Here is a 24,687-nt window from a genome sequence, read left to right on the forward strand (position 1 = left end):
AATTAAGAAATATTGCTCATACAAAGTTTATTCCAAAATGCTGTGCATGCATTTACATTATTTTGAAAGGTATAACAGCTGTAAGAGAAAACATTTTTATTTATCATAGTGTAGCATTTATAGTTCTTGTATGTCTACTGTCCACTCCCAAATTACATAGCATGGGAAAAAAATCTTGAAAGTGGTCTATAATGCATTTTGGAATGAAACCCTTCATATATTAACCAAAATCAAGATAGCAGATGGACCGCTGCAAAACAAAGACACATAGTGTCACTGATGCAGAGCACTGCTTTTATCAGCAATGGTGCTAATGGTGCCCCTTTGTGGAGAATCTTCAGCCTGCTAAATGTGAGAGAGTGAGAATGTGAGTGATCTAGTTCAATGACGTTTTGCATCTTTAAAAAAAATGCAAGACATACTAAAGTAATCCTCTTTGGCCAATTTGTAGGTTTTTGTAATTAGTAGAATTTTGCTTTCTGCAAGACATTATTAATGAGAGAATGAGAGAAAGAGAATGAAAGTAAATGACACAATTAGAGAGAGAGAGAGAGCAATAGAGAGAGAGAAGCAAAATGTGGAAAAGTAACTAACAAGGATTAGAATAACATAAGTAGCCCAAAAGCAGGAATTAATGTCTCAAAGAAAATCTAAAAGCAAATGTAAGAGGATGCAGAGTGCCGCGAAAAGCACAGCTTTAAAGAGACTGAGGTGTGGACTTAAAGGCAGGAGGTGGCTGTCAATCGGTAAAAGCAGTAAATGGAAAAGAGAGAGATAAAAATAGAAAGATGGTGGGATAACAGGGTTGAGATGAGTGAAGCAGACGGTAAGTAGGTGGAAGGGGCAAGCGTGATGAGTGAGATAGTGGGGTATGAAATAAAGGTAGAGAGAGGAAGAGAGGTTTCCTTGGTAGCGCACAGATGCAGAGGCAGATGAAGTGGATTGAAAATAGATGCAACCATAAATACATGGTACCAAAGCCAAGGCACATGTGAAGGAAGAGTATGTGGGTATTGGTGGGCCAACTCTGGCAAAAATTCAACTAAACTCTTTTTTAGGAAGATAAATGTCTCAACAGTTAAAAAATCTTACTAGCGTATCCCACCTGTATTCAGTAGGCAGCAGATGCACACTGCAGTGATAGACAAGGAGACCAGAAGGAAATTTAGATCACAATGAGAAAAATAACTGCTGTTGAAGTTTACATTACATCAATTTTTATCACACTCAATCAGCGGCTGTGGCAAAACAATATTTTATTATGTTGTGGCAAGGCTTATAATAAGTGCTATATCATATCTTGATTGAAAACCAAAGGCCCTGAACTGCTCTGATTATTTTTAATACTTCAATACATATATTTAGTATCCTTTCAATACTTTAATCTGAAAGTTTAGTGAAAAGTGTCATGCATATCCAATTCCTACCCTCTTAAAAAGATTTTTTAGGGTTTCGATAGTAAAGAAAGTAGATATTTACAACCATGAACACGAAAAAAAAACATGCTCAAATGGTTCTTGTCTATGACAGAGAGCCTCTTGTACATGATTCTTTGAAGAACTTTTAAAAGGTGGTTCTATAAAGCACCAAAATGAGTTTCCCTACTGATACAAGTCAAAGAACCCTTTTAAAATACTATATAGATCTCGTTTTGCTAAGAGGATAAACTCTTACAAGTTTCTTTGAACTGATGCCATAGAACAGAGATCTTCAAATCCAGTTCTGAGTTTTGAAATTACTGGAACATATGGCACTCGGTGGCCTATCAGATGTATCAGCAGTCAACTACACTCTTAACAAAGATGGCTCTTCAAAGGTTCTTTAGTGAAGAAGTTCAGGGTTATTAGAGTAGAACAACCCTTTTTATTGCTATAAAGAACCATTTTCAAAAAGGGTTCTTTGCATTGTGAAAGGGTTTTTCGGATTGATGGAGAATGTGCTGTAGATAGTTCCATAAAGAAACTTTTTTAAAAGCGTTCTGTATAGCACCAAAAATGGTTCATCTATTGTTACAATGTCAAGGCTTGTTACAATAGAAGAACCCATTTGGATGAATAGAATATTTTTCAAAAAAGATTCCATATAGAACCATCTACAGCACATTCTCCATCAATCTGAAGAATCCTTTCACCATGCAAAGAGCCATTTAATCATGTAGAGGGTTCTTTAAGTGCTCGTGGTTCTATATAGAACCACTTTCTTTACTAAAGAACCCTTGAAGATCTTTTTCAAGAGTGTACCAGTGATTCCAAGGAATACTCCAGGGTGCAGTGTATGGTTACTATGGACAATAATTTGAATTTTTTTCTCTGTACGTGTTGAATCAAATCACACTTACAATAGAGGTTAAAGCGCAGTGTGTTTGAGTCAACAGGTGTTCTGTTCTTTTACTCAGTAAAGGGAAAGGTACGCTGTAATGACAGTCTGCAGCAGATCGAGATAGGGTTGAAAAATTTTGAAGTACTGCTTTAAAGAAACGTCTGTCTTAAGGTTCTTTATGGCATCGCTCCAAAGAACCCCTTTGGTACCTTTATTTTTAACGGTGTAACTATATACATTTTTAAAAATACAGTTTGATAGCTGATCAAACAACAATAGACCTAGTGTTGAGTTACAACACACAGACATGCTCTTATTTGGAGCATTTTATAGGCTTAAAGTCTTCAGTTCATATAAGGCTTGCTCTTACAATGAGAACAAAGGAGGCTTTTTGCAGCAAAGAGAAAATACAAGAGTTCTTTTCAAAGAAAATGATGTAACCTGCTAAGCCTATACTCCAGGAGCACTAGCTCAAACTGCAAAGTCAGCTAAAAAATGCCCTGACAGCCGCTTCAGCCTAAGGCCAACAGACTACATGGGTTAATTATTTGAAAAACATTTGCTGTTGAATGATACTTATTAATGGATCACTCCATCACTTTGTTGGAGTGATGGTCCAACACAGCATGCTTTAAAGTGAAGCTTTGCCTGCAAGACCACAATGTCACCACACCATTACCACACCACACCTTTCTAAATTTCACATCTAAACATACGCACTACTGAAGACATGTCTACAGTGTACTCAAAGCTGAGCAGTATGTGAGTCCTAGGTGGAACTGGGCAGTGGAAAAAGCAACAATGGACGGCAGCCATGAAAGGCCTGTCAGCCAAATGATCCAGCAATGCTTAACTGACACTACAGTAAAAACAAGTCTCATTCAACACTATGATCTGAACAACATGACTGCATAAACACACATGCACACATTACATCATGAATACTGTACATTTACGCCCAAATACAAGTCCCCCGCATGGTCAGCCAAACACAAGCTTTCTGTAGAAACATGTTTTTGTGGGGTGGAGTGAACTTGAAGCTTAGCTGAGGTAAAGGTGTACAAGTCCAAAGAACATGAAAGCCTTTTTAGAGTAGAGGCCTCACAGTAAAGCGTACAGTCACTGATGGGTTTCCTACAGACAGAAATGGCAGAGGGGGGACTTTCTGTCAGGCTTCCATGACTCTTTTAAAGCCTTTCTGTCATATAATGTATTTTACTGATTTTTCCATGATTTTATTACTCATTTAATGATTGTGGTGTGTTTTACTGAATCTGTGCACATTATTAAACTGGAGCGTTGACAGCATTCAAGTCCATTTTTCATCTCCACACATTCTGGAGTCATTTTTTGTCAATGAGCATCTAACCTAGTGTCTTTAAATCCAATAAAACCGCTAGACCGCTAACCAGCAGCCGAAAGCCTAACTAATTACGTGTACTTAGCTGATTTCAGAACATTATTGCACAATTCTGATTGATCAATAATCATAACAGCAAAACAGCTTAAGTTATATAATGAAAGCTACCCTGCGTAGCCTTTACTCACTAAAGAACACAACAGAAAGTCATTTAGGGTGAGCAAATCCACATAATTCCACAATTATGTGGCTACTTTGAGCTTTATTGAATTAGTTCTTTAAAGTTCATCTGAATGGAACCATGTGAAGTACATTTTACAATGGCTACAGTGTTTTGCTCTAATTAGTGAGACATGGAAAGCAAAATTACTGATGTTAGCGGTTGAAAGGAACACTATTCCATTCATAAGAGAAAGTGATTTGTCTTGTTGAATCAGGATTGCAGTCCGTGAAATGAAGAACAAGTGATGTAGTTTTAGGGCCTATGGGAAAATTCATTCTACCTTTTCCACGTAAACATAGTCTTGTTTTGTTTTGCCATCATCTTAAAGGAAGTTTGATTTAACCATGTAAACTAAGCAGAAATGGCTCTATCTGTGGAAAGCTGCTTAGTTCCTGTAACTCATTAGCCAGAGTAATGTTCCCTGAAACTATCTCAAGGCAAAGGCACTTTATTTATTGTTCTTGTGCATCTGTACAGTCTCACAACAGCAGCTGAAGTAAAGCTTAAAAGGCAGAGCTGAGCTAACTTGGAGACAGTGTTACATTTGGATAGCAGTTAATTGTTCACAAGCAGAAGAAAACCCAGATAGTTCAAGTATGAACAAGTAGTTTACAAATTTCCCAATACAAGCCCACATAAATCAGCACACAGTTTAGTTTTTAGAGCTCTCAAACACCTGATCCAGTTTACGAAGAGCTTGATAATTAGCTCATGAGTTAAATCAGGTGTATTAGAGCCAAAAGAAAACTCTTGAAAACACAGGTGCACTCCAGGGCTGTAGTGCTTAGCTACAGTGGGTGAGAACAACTCTGCTCACTACTCATTCACAGTAGCACCCAGCATGCATTTTGCATTAGCAACCAGAAGTGTGAACGCCTACAAAATGAGAGTTATTACTGCAGCAGATGTCTACCCACACATTGAGACAGATTGTCCTCTGGATTACAGTTCAATAGCTCAAACACCCCCATCTCTCTATTATTCTAATAACAGGAAGAGCACTTCAATTACTCTTACACTGCTTAAAACATAACCACAAATCCAAGGACATTCCTCATAGACACAGTGACTGCAGAAAGTGAAAACTACAGCAGTATTAGAAAAGTTTTACTCATATATTTTAAGAACATTTTAGTGGCGGAAAGTTTCTTGGATGTAACAAATTTTACAGTAATCACTGTAGTGAGTAATTTAGAACCATTTAGAACCAACCAGGCAAACCATAACTAGAAAACTATTTGGGGCACTGTTTTGCATTTTCTGATAACAGGAATGAAATAGAAGTTCTTGGTTGAATTCTGTTCCTTGATGATCAAGCAGACCTTACATTTAAAGTGCCACAAAGAGTTCTTTGAGTGATGCCTAGGCCTATAACCAATAAACTATGGAGAATTATTTCATTTCAACAGGGTGGCCCTATTTTAATTGGCGTAGCTTTTCCAGCCTTTACGGTACCACTTTAGCGGCCCAGGAGAGTCAAACCAATCACATGCGTTCTGAATATCACACGCCACGCTACTTAGCCAATCAGATCTGTGCACAGATGAGCACTGAGACTCTAGTGAGTGATGCACACACAGGGGAGGCACAAGGTGAGAAACAGCAGTCAGAGAACAAAGTGAGTCAGAGAGAAGCTATTCCACATGGCATTCTCTAAAAAGAGAAAACTGATCATAAATGTTACTGAATTGTACTTTACTTGACATGCTGTTGTTGACAACATAAGATGTTGATATACCTACTAGGCTACTTCAGTGAAGAGTATATAGCACTGAATCCTGATACAAGTTAGACATTATGATGCTCCTTTGCTTGAGCAAATTCTCTCTAACTGGATCTTATTGAATTTTAATTAAAGACCTTTGCCCTAGAAGAACCACTTTTTGTTCCCTAAAGAACCATGTTCAATAAGGAGATATGTGAAAAATGTTGAGTGCAAGATCCATATATAGTAAAGTTCCCCTACCAATGTATGTATTCTTCTTAGCACCTTTTCTTGACACTCACATCCACAGAAGTAAAAAGCAGTTCTTTTGTGGAACCACTCAATAAACCTCTTCCTTTTTTTAAAACTGTAGTTGAGTTGACCTGGAACAATCCAACAATCCACATCTTTTTCTGAACTTAGATTAGAACTTCACCAGAACCACGTCAACACAATGAACGATGAATAAATAATGGTTCTAGACTCAGATGCACAGTTCATGCAGAACCTTTGCAATTTGAGGATGTCTCTATAAATTTTAATAAGCTTCTTCACTCTTATCTCACTTATGACTCTGTAAAGAGCCGTTACATTTTTATAGGAACCCAAAAGTGGTTCTTCTGTGGCACTGGTCCAAAGAACCTTTTTAAAAGAACCTTTCTTCATATTGTAAATGTTTGGTACCAATTAAAGTTTTTTCTAGAACATTTGTCAATAACAGTTTTGGACCTTTATTTTCAAGAGTGTTTGGTTCTAGCAAATGCCTTAAATTAGTACACAACCTTTACAATATGAAGTACGCTATGAAACTTTGAAAAGCTTCTTCACTCACACATGTCTCAGTGGTTCTCCTACATCCTTGCTCCAAAGAACCTTTGAGGCATATTTATTATTAAAAGTCCATGTTTTTACACTCTGTGAGATCCCGAGATGTGAACTGAAATGCGACAAGCTTTGCTTGACGTTAATGACTGTGAAATTACTGATCCCCAGAGTGCAAAGCAGCTTCATGTGGAATACAAAGCCACTAATCTGACCTGTCATCATCATTCACATGGATCACACTGACAACATTCACACATATTCCACCAACACACCTTTAGGCACCTCATTTAACAGTCGTTTAAAAATGGACTAACCTGTGGTCCCACTGGGCCTGCTGGTCCTATGATGCCAGGAAGCCCTGGATCCCCCTGTGTGGGAAACACAAGACTTTAAGAGGACAAAGTGGGATATGGCAGTGCAAGAAAAAAAATCTTGCTCTTAAATGAGCCAAAAGAGCCACAATTACACCTATTAGTCTCCAGCCCCTTAGCGCACAAAGAGAGCCAGGAGGAAGGGGAGTAGGATGGGAAAGAAATTCCCCAATATAGCATTCTCTGACATAGACCTGAGTCCAAGTCAAATTAGCCCCTTTGTCATGTATCAAAGGCATGAAAATACACATTGTTAGGGACTTGCTTATGTTACAGATCCAGTGTGATTAGAACTCAAGCCAATGTAATGCGTGAGTGAACTTCACATGAAATGACAAATGATTTCCAAGTGTGTCGGGTTTGCTTTAGCTGGCACTATTTGGCACCAGCCATGCGCAGACTGTATAGAAGATGTAGTTGGTTCAGAACAACTATGTATTCAGTGATTTACAGTAATGTGCAGAAGTCAGAGACCACCTGCTACTCATATTTCATGAATAAGCAAAAAAAACAGGAGCTTCCAAAATTGGAGTTCAAAAAATTATTCACAGATGGGTCTGAAAGGATGTGGAGTTGTCAAGAAGCTGTTACTGATAAAAGTAATAGATAAAAAAAAGAACAAAACCTGCAAATCATCCAGACCTCAACACCATTGAATGTGTTTGAGATGACTTGGATCATAAGAAGCAGAAAATGCAGGAAGAAAAGACTGAACTTTGAAGGTGTTCTGTTAAATATGCTTTTTGTTTTTTCTGATGCTTAATAACATGTACTTAATGGCCATTTTGACTCAAAGTTAAATAAATAAAGAGTGATCTCTAACTTTTCCCCAGTATCATATTCAATCTCAGTGAGTGTGTTTACATGCACTCAATGATCCAATCATAATTGGATTTCTGCAGTTATCTGCAGTTATTTATTTGCTGATTTAGTTTTTTGCTTCCTCCAGCTCTTGGCCACTGTCACCATTTGCGATGCTAATGGAGGCTTGGACCTGGATTTTTCTGTATAGCTGCTTTGTGACAACACCTGTTGTTAAAAGTGCTATATAAATAAACGTTTACTTGACTTGATCTGATTATTCCCATGGTCATGTAAACAGCATATTCTGATTTGTTAGTTTGGAGTAAGCTATAGAAATTCAATAAAAAGAGATAGATTTTAGCTCAGTAATCAGATTTTTCAATGCACGTAAACTCTTACTTGGATTTCATTTGGAATTCTCCGTCTGCCCATGTGCGAAAACAGACCAAGGTACCGGAAATGAGCAAGCAGCTTTGCTGCGAGAGCACAACACTTTTGGAGCAACGGTAAGACCAGCTACATGCTTGATGAAATGAAGGATTTAAACTTCATTCATCTTCTAGATGATGTGCGCTCATGTTTTCAGGTAAATTTCCACAGAGTTTAAAAAAAAGCTGCAACATGAAGTTTGAGTTTTACGTTACATTTACATCACCTCTTCTTCTGTGAGTTTATTAGCCAGTTGCAAAGCAGAAATCTGCTTACTGCCTGACTCATGTAGACCCAGAGTTTTCTCATTATCTGATTATGCAAGTGCATGTAAATCCGATGATCAGACATCTGATTTCCTGCAGTTATCGGATCATTAAGTGCATGTAAAGACACTCAGTCAGGCATTATAGTGATTGCAATGGCTGATGCTTGTATTCAAGAGTCACCCAATAAAACAGTAAAACACACCACATCTCCCATAAGTAAATTAATTAAACTAGATAGATGAAGCACTTGACAGATTATGCTAGGAACCTTACAGTCCACCCTTACTGTAACTGTAACCAAACTGACTTTAAACCAGTGCTCTCAATCCTTTATGTGATTGCAACATCATCAAGGAGTCTTGCAAAATAATAGATAGCTTTCCAAATTATAAAACATGGCGAGCTTTCATGTTTCAAACATTTTGTTTTGCATCTCCACGGCATATTGTTGTTCTTTTTCTCCTTTAGAACATAGCAAATCTATTCAGCGCAATTAAAGAAGGCATTGTGTATTTGTGTCATGTGGCTGCTGCAGAACAAGAACAATTCAAAATCTGCACTGTATGTGAACAACAGTCAAGCATTTGAACATTACCTTTGGGCCAGGCTCTCCAGGGGGTCCTTGTTCACCTTTCCCACCTTGAGGCTGCTGTTGAAAAGACATGGATTTTTTAGCATGGCATCGTGTGGATGTTTATTTGAAGAGGAGAGAAAAGCCCAATCTTTTGCAAAAGTATTTCATGTTAATCCGCAGCTCTTTTGAGGGCCTTCCGGCTTTTGTGCCACTATAGAGATCTTGGCTAGAATACAGAGTAGCCTTAAACTCACACATGAGATGAGCCAAAGTATTTTTGACTGGCGGCTATTTACGCATTGCCCTACTTGCCCGCTCTTTAGCAATGTGTTACATATAAAAACAAATCCATCTGCTTCCTCGCCGTATGTTTTGGAAAGGGCAGGCCTAACTCTATTCTCCTGCCCTCTTTCCACAGGACCCACCACCATCTGTTTTAAACCACCAGTCAAATACCAGGGCAGAACTCATAAAGAGAGTCACTTGGTGCTAACACAGGGGGGTACTGCTGTAGGTTCCATGGGTTACACCTAGAAAGGCTCAGATCTTACCTTCAGGCCTGGTAGGCCTGGTCTCCCAGTTAAACCTGGCTGTCCCTTCTCACCCTGCAGATACAGAACCAGTTTAGTAAACATGTTGCAAGAAAAGTTAATATATACGATTATTCTACAAAACTTCTTGAGAATCTTCTTAATTTCTTTCTATTTCTCTTAAGAACAGTTATACAGTCAAGAGCAATTCTTCATGCAATAACGTCACACAGCAGCTCAACATCAAGTCATAGTATCTATACAAACAGTGAGGCCATAGTGTCCTTCATCTTATAACAGAGTTAAGAAGAAATATGTTATTATCCTTTGTAAGTCATTTTTCCTTGAAAGGTTTTTGTGAATATAACCCCAGAGACATTTAACTCATAATGAGGCATAAACTGGAAACAAGACTGTTACAAGGTGCACTGACCCTTACTTTAAGTGAATATCTCCAAAGAAATGAGGGAACAGCAATCATTAAATAACTGCAGTATTCTAATATAATACTGATTCTGCCCTTCCCAGTTAGTTTTAGCTAGTGTGAACCAGGCTACATAAAAATCACTATTAGTTCCAAAAATGTTCTGCTTTATTAAATTAGATGTTTCATTTAGATAATTTTGGTTCAACCTACTTTGTAGCCCCTTACACCTATCTCGCCTTTGGGCCCAAGCAAACCAGCTTCTCCCTGTGGGGTCAGGGGAGTGAAGAACATAATAGTTTAGCACAAAGCGTACACTTTCACATACCTTTAACCAAAAAGAAGACTTCAAATGTGATAGCATAGAAATCTCACCTTCTTCCCTGGTTGACCTGGCTCTCCAGAGATCCCTTGCTCACCTTTTAAGCCCTTAAAAAAATAACATTTTCAGAATACAATCATACTCGCATGACTATTACTGTAGATCCAGCACAACGGATTTTTGTGATAACAGTGGTAACTTGTCATTCCAAAGCGAGTGAACAGAAGCATTGGAGAGTACTCACAGGCTTACCATCAGGACCTGGAAGTCCATTCTCTCCTTTCTCTCCCTGCAGAGTGATTATTACCAAAAGTCAAAAAACTAATAATATAAATAATTCATTATGCAAAATATTTTCATCCCATCAAATACAGCAAAGTCAACATTTACGGACCTTGTTAACTCCTCATAAAATGCAATTAAAATGAACATTTCCAGTTTGTTGACTACATTATTAAACATATTACATTATGTTTACGGTGTGTGAATGAGAGCTGAAATTTCAGATGGAGAAAATTGACCTTTGTGCCTGGTGGCCCTAGTGGTCCATGTGGTCCAGGTGGTCCAGGTACCCCCCCAGCACAGTCGCACTCCTCCTCCTCTCCTGTTGTGTCTTGAGGTGGTGTCCGGTCCAGGGGACACTAAGTAGAGAAACACACACTGAAGCCATGCACAGGACAAACTATAAACATGAGGAAATAACACCAAAAACATCACTTACCCTTTCATCATCCTGTACAAGCAAAAGAAGAAAGGGAGACCAAAGGTTAGACATATAACATGGACAGTGGAGGAATTGTGTACTTGTAGGATGTGTTCTACTTGACCGCAGAAGTCACCATTTTCACCTTATGTAATGATTCTAAATTTTTTAATTGATACCACATTTTATTTGTCAGTTGAAGAGATGTTTTATTATGATTTTAATTTGATGAAAATGTATCCCAATAAATGATGCTTTGTATAAAATTAGATTTTTCTGCCATGTTTTTACAATTGACATCAAAATAGCTGAAAAGCCAAAGACACACAGTGTCACTAATGTGAAGCACTGCTGTTACAAAGCTGTGCCAACAGTGCCAAAACCTATTTGAGTGTGAATAGCAACCTCTTGTTTTCCACCAGCTGAACATCAGTGAGTAAGTGTATGAGTACATTACAAGCCAGGTCCACAAGGTGCTTCACATCTATATATAGTCTAATTAAAAAATTCTGTATATCCATTTTTAACTATTTTGGATTTAACTAGTTTTTGAAAGGTATTATAGCTGATGTATAACGGAAAACATTTTATTTCATTAATAGAGGAGATATTAATCATAATATAGCCTTTACCTGGAGCTATACTGGAGCCCACCTACTGTTCACTCTTTTAGACAAACTTACCTTGCTGGACCACCTTGTAGACATAAAGCCAGAGACAGTATCTCAACTTTTGCTGCACAGTTTGTGTTGGTCATCCTAGTTTTTCATCAGTGGCCACAAGATTCTGCCCACAGGATGCTGTTGGCTGGATATTTTTGGTTGGTGGACTATTCTCAGTCCAGCAGTGACCCTGAGATGTTTAAACACCAGCAGCACTGCTGTGTCTGATTCGCACAGACCAACACAACACACACTAACACACCACCACAACATCAGTGTCTCTGCAGTGCTGAGAACGATCCACCACTCAAATAATACCTGCTCTGTGGTGGTCCTGTGGTGATCCTGTCCACTGACAAAGATAAAAGTACGCTAACAAAGTATGCACAGAAACAGAACTTCACTCTGTAAATGCAGAACTACAAAGTGCACCAATAGGGTAAGTGGAGCTGATACAATGCAAAGTGTAGATGCAAGGAGCTGTACTCAATGAAGTGGCCAATCAGCTTGTAGAGTTAAGTGAATAAATCAAAGCAAGTTCATGGAAGTACATGCAGTCTTACCACAGAATAGATTTCACACGCAGTCTCTCTCTCACTTTGCAGTGGGTCACAATAGAGCCTTAGTTTCTGGATTTCGATCTATGAAAATACATACAGGGCAGTTATTACAACATTAGCATGCTTTACACAAAAAGCAGTGTATAGACTGGTTCTCTGCAAATGTGTGTACAATGAACCTCTAGCAGTTGTTGTTAATTCACTTCCTGCAGGGCAGAGTAAAACTATAAACTCTGCATTGTTTTATATATACAGCTGTTCAAAGTTTTTGTGGCCTTCCATACTGTATATTTACATAGGCTCCAGGCAATGCTGGGCAATCATACCGTAAAGCCATTTCTGGAATAGTCAGACTGCATGCTCTGGTTCTTGCTACTCACAGGAACTGTGGCCTCAGAACTGTAACGTTTGGATATCTGTGTCTTGCCATTGATGTAAATGGGCACAACTGGCTCCAGATTTATTCCTTGGATCTCCTTGTCATCCACATAAAAGATGGCACGACTTGGCCGAACCAGGATCTTCAGCTGGTGCCAGCTTTCATCAAAAAGCTTCTGTGGTATTAGAGAACAGATTAAAGCTTCATAGTATGGCAATGAATCAGCCTAAGAGAGTGACCTTTACAGTATGGTCTATCAAGGATGGCTTGTAATCTTAAAAAAAAGGTTGCAAACGTGTTTTGGTTTGTATGTATGCTTCTGGGGAAAAAACTGTAATAAGTAAAGAACTTTTGCATCATGTGGATGCTCTTTAAACTTTAAATATGTTCTTTACACTCACATATCTTATTTACAAAAATGGTTCTTTAAAGAAGAATCCTAGAAAGTTCTGTGTCATCACTCTGAAGAACCTACTTGGCAACTTTATTTTTAAGGAGCTGATTTGAGGTTTGTAGTTGAAGTTACAGTTTAAGTTAAGAATGCAGATGTGGTCAGGCTTACAATTACCATCTACTTTACTTCTACTCACTAGCTCCATCATAGAGGTCCACTGTTTAGGTATACAACTACAAACTGTAACTCATCTGTTGCTGCAGATTTTGTCAGCCACTCTGTATCTCAGTCATCACTGGTCAGTTTCTGACCACAAGACGCACTGATAACCAGGTATTATTTGGGTGGTGGACCATTCTAAGGGCAACAGTGCCACTGACAAAGATTGACAGTGGTCCACTAACCAAATTGTACCTAGGCAACCCACTCTTGCAGTCCGAAATTGGCCCTTCATGAAGAGCTAAGATGGTACATCAGAAAATGGTGGTTTCTAGGGGTGAATAATAAAGTGGCTTAAGGGCAATGAAGAAAAAACCCTAGAGGAGTACTCTTTCGCTGAGAGGTTTGAAAAACGTCATGAATAATACAGAGTAATTACACCCTCAGCTCTTCAAGCATAAACTAGACATAAATCAGCACTGATGATATACTGATGATCATTGGCAAATAAGAAAAATCAACCACCTCTACAACAATAAAACTTAACCAGTTGAAGGAGAGTTCACAGAATGCAGTCACTCAGCTTTAAATAAGTATATTTCTTCATCAGCTATAATAATTAGGAAAGTCTGTGGGCAGTTCATTTCTCTTCAGCACAGTAAAAAAAAGTCTGTATTTATTTAGAAAACTGTAAACAAGTTATCAGATACGGGCTAATTGTAATTCTGATATAGAAGGTTTTTGTGCATTCAGTAGATATTTGATGGATGTCATGCTTAAAATGAACTTATAACTCTAAATGGGGCATTATTTGTAAATAAATTAACATTTATTTGTTTTAGTATTAAAATGAATGCAACTGAACTCCACAGACACACTGTCATCTCTGTCTAAAATACTGCACTTCTAAGACAAAAAGTGGGATTTGATCACATCTTGTTCCTCAAATACATAGCTAGGATGCCACTTATGAAAGGCCTGCAGTGCCACAAGGGAAACTGGCTGAATTCCTGCCTTTTCCAAAACAAGCTTTTGCTCTTGAACGCTGTGAAGAAGGGAAGGCAAGTGGAAAATCTGCTTTTCAATTGCTTTTGGCTGTACTATTGGCATTAATTGCACATCCAGAAGAATTGCTGCTCTGAGAACATGACAAAAGTGCTTGGAAATATGGAAGAGCATCTAAAGGAATAAATTTGGGTAATGGTTAAGGTAAACTGTTAAAAACATATTGACATAAATGGGAATATTTAGGTGACATTGATGCATGGATATATAGATCAATATATAGATCAATTTAAGGATGGATTGGCCATCTGTGACAATTCTCTAGTGTGTTGCTGTCACAACTAGGTTCTCTTGGCTGTGCTGTCAGTGCAACAGAGAGGGGGGGAGAGAGAGAGAGAGAGAGAGAGAGAGAGAGAGAGAGAGAGAGAAATGTGGCTCACACACATCCTCAACATACCCTGCATAATTCAAATGTTAGGATGTAAACAAAGTCATTCAGAGTGGCCTGATATGAAATGTTGTGTTCTAGAGAGTCAGAACAGATCACAGTGATGTCTGATACATTATTTTACAACAGTTATGAGATAAACTTTTGGTGCAAAACGTATTTTTAAAAAAATCCTTTCATGGTGGAGAGGTACATGCAGGGCTTTGTCCTAGTCTGCAAAAGAACATATTGCCCAAATTAAACACTTTAAAAAAAGACTTAGTACCATTTTACCATGATCAACACAACATGTAACACTCCAAAGACACGTGTAGGTTCAGTGGTGGGATAAAAAATTAAAATGGATGTATTTAAGACATTGTGGACCCTGGTTCCTATCACCACCACTGAAAAGAAATGTCTGTAAGTTGCACACAACCATTGAATTGCGGTTTAGCTAAAAATATGATTTAGCTAAAATAACTGACTAGCTTTTTATGAGCTGTTTATATCTTGTATTAACATATATTTGTGTCTGGATCATATCTGGATATTTTTTGGCCAGATTCCATTTACACTTTTCAATAAAATTCGTCCTCAGTGTGGCCAGTTGAATTTAAATTACACTGTAAAAATACATTTCCATTTTATTCCTCTTGATTTTTTATTGACCTTACTGACTATGACTAGTCAATATGCTTGGCTTGGGCACTTCTATTGGCTCGGCTTGCAAGAAGGCTCTTGGTTTGAGAGTAACTTTAGCTTTGCGTATCTTCCACTTTCGTTTTATTGATTATCTTCTCACCTGCTAGCCAGGACTCAGCAGATGCGTTTTTGCTTATGTAACTGTATACAATAAAGTAGCACAGGTTCATCTTTGACCACCTCTCAATGTGGTCTTAACATGATCTAATCACCACAAACAGAAAAAAGCAAGGTGTAAACAAATCCTATGGCTAGGCCTACTAAGCTGTTGAGCTTACCTTAGTTAGCTACTTGATGTCAGCTACCTAATTATTCGCTTGCACAAGGGAGTGTACACTGAGGGGGGGGCACAATAATGGTACCTAGTTGTGGTGTGTCTTGTCTTTTAAAAATAAACTGTCAAATTTTTTAATCTCACCTCATACTAGAGACACAATGGTACTACATAAAAAAACAAACCTGAATGTCTTGAGCATTAAAAGTGATTCTTTGTTCCCCATCTTCTGCGGTAGTGGTAGCGAAAGTGACAGACTCCTCCTGTCCATGTAGCACCACAGCCACTTGCACTTGTTTATCTTTAGAAAGCACTCTCCAGAGGTGAAACTTCTCCCTGCTCGCAGCCCCCTTCAGCCGCACAGTGGCCACAAACACATAGGAAGGGGGAAGACCCTCTGGGAAGATATCCCTTGAAAGCAATGTGGAAATCCCAGTACATTTGGTAAAACTTTACCTGAACTCTGTTATATAACATTGACATTACCATACCATAAACATGTCATGGCATATGCCATATGCTGTCATGGGATGTCATGACACATTATATCCAGTAATATACCAGTGTGAATTTACCATTACCTATCAGAGATGCCATAATATGTGATGCCATGACGGCTAACTAGAAAACGTTGAAAATGGTAAAATGACATTGTTATATTAGTGAACACTATTTGTTATGGCAACTCATGACAGCATATGACAGCATCATAAACATACAGAGTGACCTTCATACCTTGATCAAGGGCTTGTATGCTGTTGCTTGGAGCAAGTGAAGGCATAATTGACCATGCTTTCATTTATAAATATGATATCTAATCATGTCAGGTATTAACAAACTACTGACTGCTATAAATAAATATGCAGTTGTCAAACACTAGACTTAAGTGGGACTGTCAAAAAACGTGTGCACTCAGTTAAGCAATCACTAAGTGCACTTCTACTGCTAGAACTTGGGCTCAAGTCACAGATGTGCCACCAAGACCAAAGGTTGCTGAAGCATGATTTACCCTATTCTCGTTGTGAGGGAAGGACAGAAGGATCTCTGTCTGTATTGCTCATCAGTCAGTCAGGCATCAGATTTGATCTGTTTGGTTACACCACCAACCACTTCGAGACACTCTGTGGCCAGTATTGTTTTTGAGCAGGCATGTGCCAGCCATCTCCCTTTGGGACTTCAGCACACTCTGGGAATTCAGAAGGTGGATTTTTCAAAAAATCTTTCATCTTACCTTGTCTTCTCAGTGATGTCCATCCCTTTGTTCAAGAGGTAGGCTGTCTCAGAGCCCAGAGAGCCCTGGATCTTCTTGGCCTTTTCATGGATCTTCATCCCCAGTATCAGCTCAAAGCCCTTCTCATCCCGAGAGGCCACAGGAATACGTGTGGGACAAACAGACTCTGAAGGAGAGTAGAGGAAGTGTTATGGAAGCCTACAACATAACACCATCACACAGTGTATCATACAAACCAGGAAACGTCATGACTGTCTTCTTCTGCGTGACCTCTTAATACCTGACAATCATTCCATCACATCAAACTCTACATTTAATCGTCACCCTGAAACCAAATATCTAGGAAAATCACTAAAATTCTAAATGCATGAAAACAGTTTTAAAAATACTTCTGAATTTTATCTTTCTGATAGGTCTGTTAGACACATATGACTGTCCACCAAGAACTGTAACACATCCAACAGTCTCAGCAGTGTACGTTTGTTGTGATAGCAGGTTTACTAAGCAAGTGTACCCTAAAAGAAAAAAAACATCTGTGTACAAAATCAAACTTATGCCTGTAGGCCACATGTATATAAAACACTTGGGCCTTGAGTTGATAACTGATCTTATTTAATATCCCAATAATTAAAATAATTAAAATACAGATGAGTTTGTCTAGAAGATCGGTGTCAGTGCACCAGTTTGGCAATATTTAGGTCTCTAACCTAACCAACATGGAGAACCACTAGATGTTAACAGATTTACATGCAATGTTTTAGTGTTTTAATTATTTAAATGCCCTAAAAGGACATAATAGACAATAGGCAATAGAAAAAAAGGAAAAATTGCATGGCTGTTGAAAATTGGAGTTAGTACTTTGAAGGTCTATGTGACAATGTAATAAGTAAAAAGTATTCTCTCTCTTGAAAATGTAATTGACATGAAATACAAGTATTTAATTTCAGAAATGCTTAAGGATAAATCTTTCAAAAACACTTCAGTACAAAACTCAAGTACAATTTCTCTCTCAAGTACCATCTCTGCCCAAACTGGATGGAGCTCCATCATTCTAGAGAACAGTTTTATGGCTCCTCAACCCAAAGCTGAGAGGCTTTATACCCTTCTTACCAGTGCTCCAGTGCACCCGATTCTATTTGGAAATGCTTTTCTGTGGAGATGCTTTTCCCTTATCAAGCACTCCATGAGGTACACCTACCCTGTATCTACATTTTTTGTTCATTTTATCAGCTCCACTTACAAAATAGGGGCACCTTGTAGTTATAAAGTTACAGACTGTAGCCCATCTGTTTCTCTGCATACCTTGTTTAGCCCCCTTTCACTGTGTTCTTCAGTGGTCAGAACCCCCACAGTTCTCAGCAGTGCAGTGACACTGACATGGTGGTTGTGTGTTTGTGTGTGCTGTGCTGGTACAAGTGGATCAGGCACAACAGTGCTGCTAGACACCTCAGTGTCACTGCTGGACTGAGAATAGTCCAATCAAAATCAAAAATCACCAATCAAAAATATCCAGCCAACAGCATCCTGTGACCACTGATGAAGGACTAGAGGATGACCAACACAAACTGTGCAGCAACAGATGAGCTACTGTCTCTGACTGTACATCTACAAGATGAACCAAAAATTAAGGAGCATCTAATAGAGTGGACAGTGAGTGGATGCACTGTTTAAAAACTCCAGCAGCACTGCTGTGTCTGATCCACTCATAGAATATAAATATTCATCTTTAACATCTTTAAAATAGTGTAGGTGTACCTGATAAAATGGCCAATGTGTGCAGCAGGTACAAAGCTAGAAAAACCTCAAACTGGTCACTGTTCAGTGTAACTGGTCAGTGTAAATCCATTCATATGTTCAATTTTCAACAGCTCTCTGCTATAGCTCCTCTAATCCCTGGTCCTGGAGTTCTCCAGTCCTGCACTCTGCAGTTTCTTTTTCTCTGATGCACTTTCTTCAACTCGAAAATGACCTGCTAATTACCTTATACATTAAATCATGTGTGTTAAAGCAGAGAAAACAAAAGATTTTCATAGCAGGGCTACTCCAGTACCAGTGCTTAAAATGTGGTATCAAACTGGGTTCCTTCTGAGCCACAGTTCTGCAGAAATTGGCATTTTCTCTGTTTTAACACTCTGTATGCAAACTCATGAAGGTCTTGTAGATTAGCTGAGTAATTGAATCAGATGTGTTAATGATGAACACTGAAATCTACAGAGCTGTGACCTGGAAGGAACCAAGTTTGACAGCCTGCTACGCAACAACCTCAACACACCCTGACACCTCTGTACAAGCCTCATTAAGGCTTTTTCACTGTGTTGCTCTCTTCTCAGAGTCTCACCTTCACACAGCTTCTGTTTCATGGAGTCACGTATTCGGTCGATGTTGGTGTAGTCCTCTGCGTACAAGACGTAGTCACTGGAGGGTTTGTTAGCGATGGCCATCAGCTCTGAGTTGGTGATTTCTGAGCCCACTCCCACTGCGAACATGATGATTCCCTGTGCTCGAGCCTCCTCACTGGCATCCACCACATCATCCTGAGACTTGCCATCCGTCACCACCACAGCAATGCGATTCTTAACAGTGTCACCACGTTGCGAAGATGTAAAGACGTGGTTGACAGCAAACTTGATGGCACGTCCTGTCTGCGTGTTGCCACCCAGGTATCTGATGGCCTGGATTGCCTCAATGAGTTCTTGAGCACTCTGGTGCAGGCCCAGCGGGATTTCCAGCCGAGGCGTGTCACTGTACTGCACCACGGCCACCTGAGAGTAGAGCGCACTCACATCAAAGCCACTGGTGACATTGACCAGCCAGTTTTTGGCCTTATCAAAGTCTCCATAGCCCACACTCCAAGAACCGTCAATGATATACACAAGATCATTCACAGCTGTGCTGCAACCTACAGAGCATCAGGGAGAGACACAGGGCACAGATCTGTTAAAATATTCAGAGCAAGTGGGCTGATCTAGGACCAGTTTATGTCTTCAGCATCCTAAACTGTGAAGTTTAAGGGACAGTAGATGCATGATCATGTATCTTTTGAGATGCATAGTGGTAAACATGATAAAATATGTTCTACTGTTTTGATCTCGTACAGCAGAGGCTACAATGCTGAATATTTCCATTAATAATTCCATGGTATTGTTCTGTTTACACATTCAGCTAGTACTGCTAGAATTATAGTAATTATCACCAAACTGTGACTTTTTGATATGTGGAAAATGGAAGATTTCCATCAATATTTTGATTAGTAATTATTAACAGTTGCAGAAGTTTGAAAACTTCTGATGAGATCTCATGTTTTGTTCATTTTCCAAGTGCAAATAAGTGAACACATGGAACAAACCTAAATATGCATTTTTTAAAGATTTTGTTAATTTTAGGGCACAATATCTACTTTTTGTTGAGGTTGTCATATTGGTAAGAATGAAATATAAAATTCTAAATGTGCCATACGTTTTGCACATTTTTTTGTTTTAAATTCAGCAGGTAAACAGTAATTGTGCATTAAAATGTGCAGAAGTGTGTTCCCTGTAGAGGATGTGTACTTATTTTCACTTAGAAAATCTCTGAAATATGTAATCAAAAGTATCTGCAATCTTTTTTAGAGTAAAATGTACATTTTTACAGAGGGATTTCCTTAGTAGAAATATAATTTCTGCAAATCATGAGCTCTTCAACTACAGATTATGCAGCCATTATTTGAAAACTGCCATACAAAGAAAACAAAAAGAATTGCCCAAGTTTATCCATTTTCACACTTTAATATTATATTTTATTATCGCGGATGATGTAACTGAATGTAAAAATTGATAATGTAAATGAAGTATTTTAGTTATCAAAATAAAAGTGTGGATGAAGGACATCCAGACCCAGTTTAGTGCATGTCTGCATTGGCAATTATCTATTACTGACACCATGATCTAAAATGTAATTAGATATTCTATAAAAAGGAATTTGTTCCCATTTTATACTATAATACCATAACTCATGGAATAATTTACAAACTTTTATCAGCAAGACAGCATTGTTGTGTAGATAAAATTCATTTCACATCACAGTTGTTGCTGCCACCATATTGGTGACATACCACCAGTCCATGCATACAGCTACCATCTGTAATTCATTAGTTAATAATGTACACAACCTCAAAAAAATAGGATGCTGAGAAAAATGTAAATAAAAACAGAATGCAACGATGTGCAAATCACATTTTTTTTTGTTTTTGAAAAATACATGCCCATTTTTGAATTGAATGCTAAGAACATGTTTCAATAAAGTTAGAACGGGGCAACAAAAGTTGTGTAATGGTAATAAAAGCACCTGGTGGTTAACTGACAACAAGTCAATAATATGATTGGGTAAAGAAAGAGCATTAGAGAGGCTGAGTCCTTCAGAGGTAAAGATGGCAAGGGGTTCACGACTCTGTTAAAGACTATGTTGGCAAATAGTGCAACAATTCAAGAGTAATGTTTCTCAACATAAAATATCAAAGAACTCTGGGATTCCATCATCTACTGTGCATAATATCATTAGAAGATTCAGACATTTTTGACAAATCTGTATGCAAGGGACAAGGCCACAAAGCAATATTGGCTGGCTGTGATGTTCAGGCCTTCAGGTGGCACTGCATTAAAAACAGACACAATTCTGTAGTGGAAATCACTGCATTGGCTCAGAAACACTTCCAAAAACCACTGTCTGTGAATACAGTTCATCACAGCAACCTCAAATGCAAATTAAAACTCTACTACACACAAAAAAAACTTATATAAACTGGATCCAGAAATGCTGCAGACTTCTCTCCTCAGCTCATTTAAGATGGCATGAGCCAAAGTGGAAAAATGTCCTGTAGTCTGACAAACAAAGCAGTTGGGACAGGGGCATGTTTACCACTGTGTTACATCACCTTTCCTTTTAACAACACTCAATCAGCGTTTGGGAACTGAGGACACTAATTGTTGAAGCTTTGTAGGTGGAGTTCTTTCCCATTCTTGCTTGATGTACAACTTCAGCTGCTCAACAGTCCGGGGTCGCCGTTGTTGTATTTTGCGCTTCATAATGCACCACACAATTTCAATGGGAGACGGTCTGGAGTTGTACTATATCATAAAAGAATGTGAAAATATTTCACTCTCAAAACTACAGCAATCGGTCTCAGTTCCCAAACACTTTACAGAGTGTTGTTAGAAGAAGAGGTGATGAAACACAGTGGTAAACATGTCCCAGTCCGAGCTTTTTTGAAATGTGTTGCTGGCATCAACTTCAAATTGGGCATATATTTTTCAAAAACAATAAAATTTCTCTGTTTTAACATGTATGCTGTCTTTGTAATACTTTCAATTAAACACAGGGTTTAAACTATTTGTACATCACAGCATTCTGCATTAAATACTATAAGCTTTTATAGCATCTTTGCTGTCTAGCTGTCTGACGTCAGGAGGAGAAAAATGGTGACGAGCTGAACCCATGAACGAGAAATCTTTGGACAGGGAGAATAAACAGAAAAACCCCTCTGCCATCTCTCCATACCAAAGTCCGCTCTCATCAGTCTGGCATAGACAGGCAGTTAGGCGAAGGATGCATTCTGTAGTTTTGCCCATTTTTGAGTACTGTTCATGACTAACAATTGACATTGAGTGATGATTGACTGATGTCATGTATTTATTTCTAGATCTCTCCTGCTTTAGCTAGATGAAGAATGCAGTTGAGAGAATGCCAGGACGTTAGCAAGGAACACTGGTTAACCCCGTCAATCATCACTTTTGCACTGATGACAAAGTTTGATGGCGTTGTTGAAGTTGTTATTGAAAAGTTGTTAGTCACTTTCTTTTGTAATGTTATTACAAAAGAATTTTCCACAGATTAAATAATTACATAAACATCTAATGATCTGGATATTTTATTGTGGGCCATAACGCACAGGATAACTTCTTGATGTCTTGATTTGGAAGTCATAGCTGGCACTGACCACTCATACACATAATGCTGATGGAATGATGCAGGAGAATTTTGCCAGGTTTTGCAAATACAGGGTGATTCAAAAAGATTTCTACAAGCTCTAAATGATTTTTCATTACAGAACAATGCAGTAAATTGTAAATGGTTTAAGTGAGCATAAAAGTTTATTATGTCATTTTACAAGTGCTCGATATGAACCTCCTCCAGCTATACGGACAACATCAATGCCATAGTCAAACTCATCCCATTGAGAATGTAAGGTGTCACTGTACTCACAGTTCTTTCAATGCGATTTCGGAGATCATCCAGTGTGGTGGAACCAATGGCGAATGCTCTGAGCTGTTGGAGGTTCACTGACGTTGAAAATCACGTTGCACAGTTATGACGGATTCACTGCTATTGAAGTGGAGAACAGGGGTTGCATCTACTCTCACACTAAAGGGAGCCATTTTCCGGTGACAGTCAGAAACTGACTGTTGGAAATGTCCCCCTCTTTCAACTGGTATGTGATTCCTAGTTGCCTCACAATTGTAAAAATATGGCACTTTGAAAATACACTTTTACCACTACTTTTTGAATCACCCTGTACTATATATGAAAAGGTGGACAGTGCATTACGTGGACATTTTTGGCTAAAAGTAACCAAAAGCAAACATGGCCTAAACTATTGTTACCTAATTAGCCAAATGGTCAACACTTAAACATATTTTAAAATGGTGAAATTAGAGGATGACTGAAATATTACATTACTATGTAACCAGATGGCCATATTATGTCTTTGGGCCCACATATGTGGATGCATCATCTTTCACAACACAATTGATTTCTCACAAAGGAAAAGATACAATGGCCTGCTGAGGTTTTTCAGCATAAAAGTCTTTAAACAAAATTAATAGATTTATTCATTTGATGCACAGTAAAGTTACAAACACACTGAAAATAATAAATGTTCTTATAAATCATAAATCAAACAATATTTATAATAGAAAAATGCACAAAGTAGTAAATATTTAACTAAATGGAAACTAAAAATGGAAAATGTCATACTTTCAGTCTTATATTTGACAATAACCATCATTGTTCAACATTAGAAAAGTGGGCAAAATGTTTTAAAATGAAATTAGGCTAAAATAATTTGCTGTATTCATTATTATTTGTCTAAAGGACACAGAAGTGCATGTTTACTGATAATGACCCAGCTGAGATGTTTTGTATGTGTCAGCAAAGACTGCATGCATACCTGCTCGGACATCCTCCTCCTCTACTGACTGTGTGAAGGTGAGGAGCAACAGTGATGTCAGTGACCTCAATATCAACATCTTAAAGATTCCCTGAAATGAGGTTTAGTGTTCAGGTTCCTACAAAAAGGGGATTAAAAAGTAACATGTATTACTGAAAATGCACCATATTACTTCTTAAACATGGTGTAAAATCACTAGGGCTGCATGACAACATCATAATCATGTTAGTGTTAGATAACTGCTTCAACAAATTATGAGCACTGGACAGATGATTCAATATATCTGATATTTCAATCCGATATTTGATGATGTATTTATTGTACTCTAGAAGAGCAAAATATTTAGGCCAATGTGAGGTTACTGTGCTAAAATGCCTGCATTACCTGACTTACATGGGGGCATTTGTAACCTTCTCCAAATAAATGTAATATTTGCTGTAGTGCTTAGGATGATGCTACTTCCATTTTCTTCCTAATATAGCAGCAGATACAGTATGTACAAAAAGCATCATTCCAACGTTCCCATATTCCCATATGTGGTTCGCATTCTTGCTAGGATTTAACTCCAAATGCATAGGGATAGAGCAAAAATGTGGACCATCTGGGGGTCCTGAGGACTGATTTTAGAACCACTGCCTAAAATGACTTCAAATGACCCAGAACCAGTGAATTGACATGAGAAGCCCTGAGATTTTATGTTTAATAACACATGTGATGATTCAGCTCTTGACTCAGAAACTGTTCGCTTGACTCACCCTAAGCAATTCCTCTGGAAATGCACTGGCTGTAATATGCAGTAAATAGAAGCACATACAGCTATGTCTAAAATACT

The 24,687-nt window shown here is 38.3% G+C and overlaps 1 protein-coding gene across 1 annotated transcript in view; it reads right to left on the reverse strand.

Annotated features, from left to right (window-relative positions):
* si:dkey-225n22.4 (collagen alpha-1(XXI) chain) overlaps nt 1-23,934 on the reverse strand; it is a 58,787-nt gene extending 34,853 nt beyond the window's left edge. Inside the window, exons 1-14 of the mRNA XM_017703869.1 lie at nt 23,856-23,934; nt 18,993-19,553; nt 16,655-16,820; nt 15,609-15,834; nt 12,461-12,634; nt 12,084-12,161; nt 10,877-10,888; nt 10,677-10,796; nt 10,400-10,444; nt 10,209-10,262; nt 10,047-10,100; nt 9,431-9,484; nt 8,901-8,954; nt 6,747-6,800 (exon numbers count right to left, since the gene is read on the reverse strand). Coding sequence (XP_017559358.1) covers nt 6,747-6,800; nt 8,901-8,954; nt 9,431-9,484; nt 10,047-10,100; nt 10,209-10,262; nt 10,400-10,444; nt 10,677-10,796; nt 10,877-10,888; nt 12,084-12,161; nt 12,461-12,634; nt 15,609-15,834; nt 16,655-16,820; nt 18,993-19,553; nt 23,856-23,934 — 1,731 coding nt within the window. The remainder of the gene's footprint in view (nt 1-6,746; nt 6,801-8,900; nt 8,955-9,430; nt 9,485-10,046; nt 10,101-10,208; nt 10,263-10,399; nt 10,445-10,676; nt 10,797-10,876; nt 10,889-12,083; nt 12,162-12,460; nt 12,635-15,608; nt 15,835-16,654; nt 16,821-18,992; nt 19,554-23,855) is intronic.
* Nucleotides 23,935-24,687: the final 753 nt, after the last annotated feature.

The sequence above is a fragment of the Pygocentrus nattereri genome, chromosome 3 (assembly GCF_015220715.1).
Source record: "Pygocentrus nattereri isolate fPygNat1 chromosome 3, fPygNat1.pri, whole genome shotgun sequence".
Lineage (NCBI taxonomy): Eukaryota > Metazoa > Chordata > Actinopteri > Characiformes > Serrasalmidae > Pygocentrus > Pygocentrus nattereri.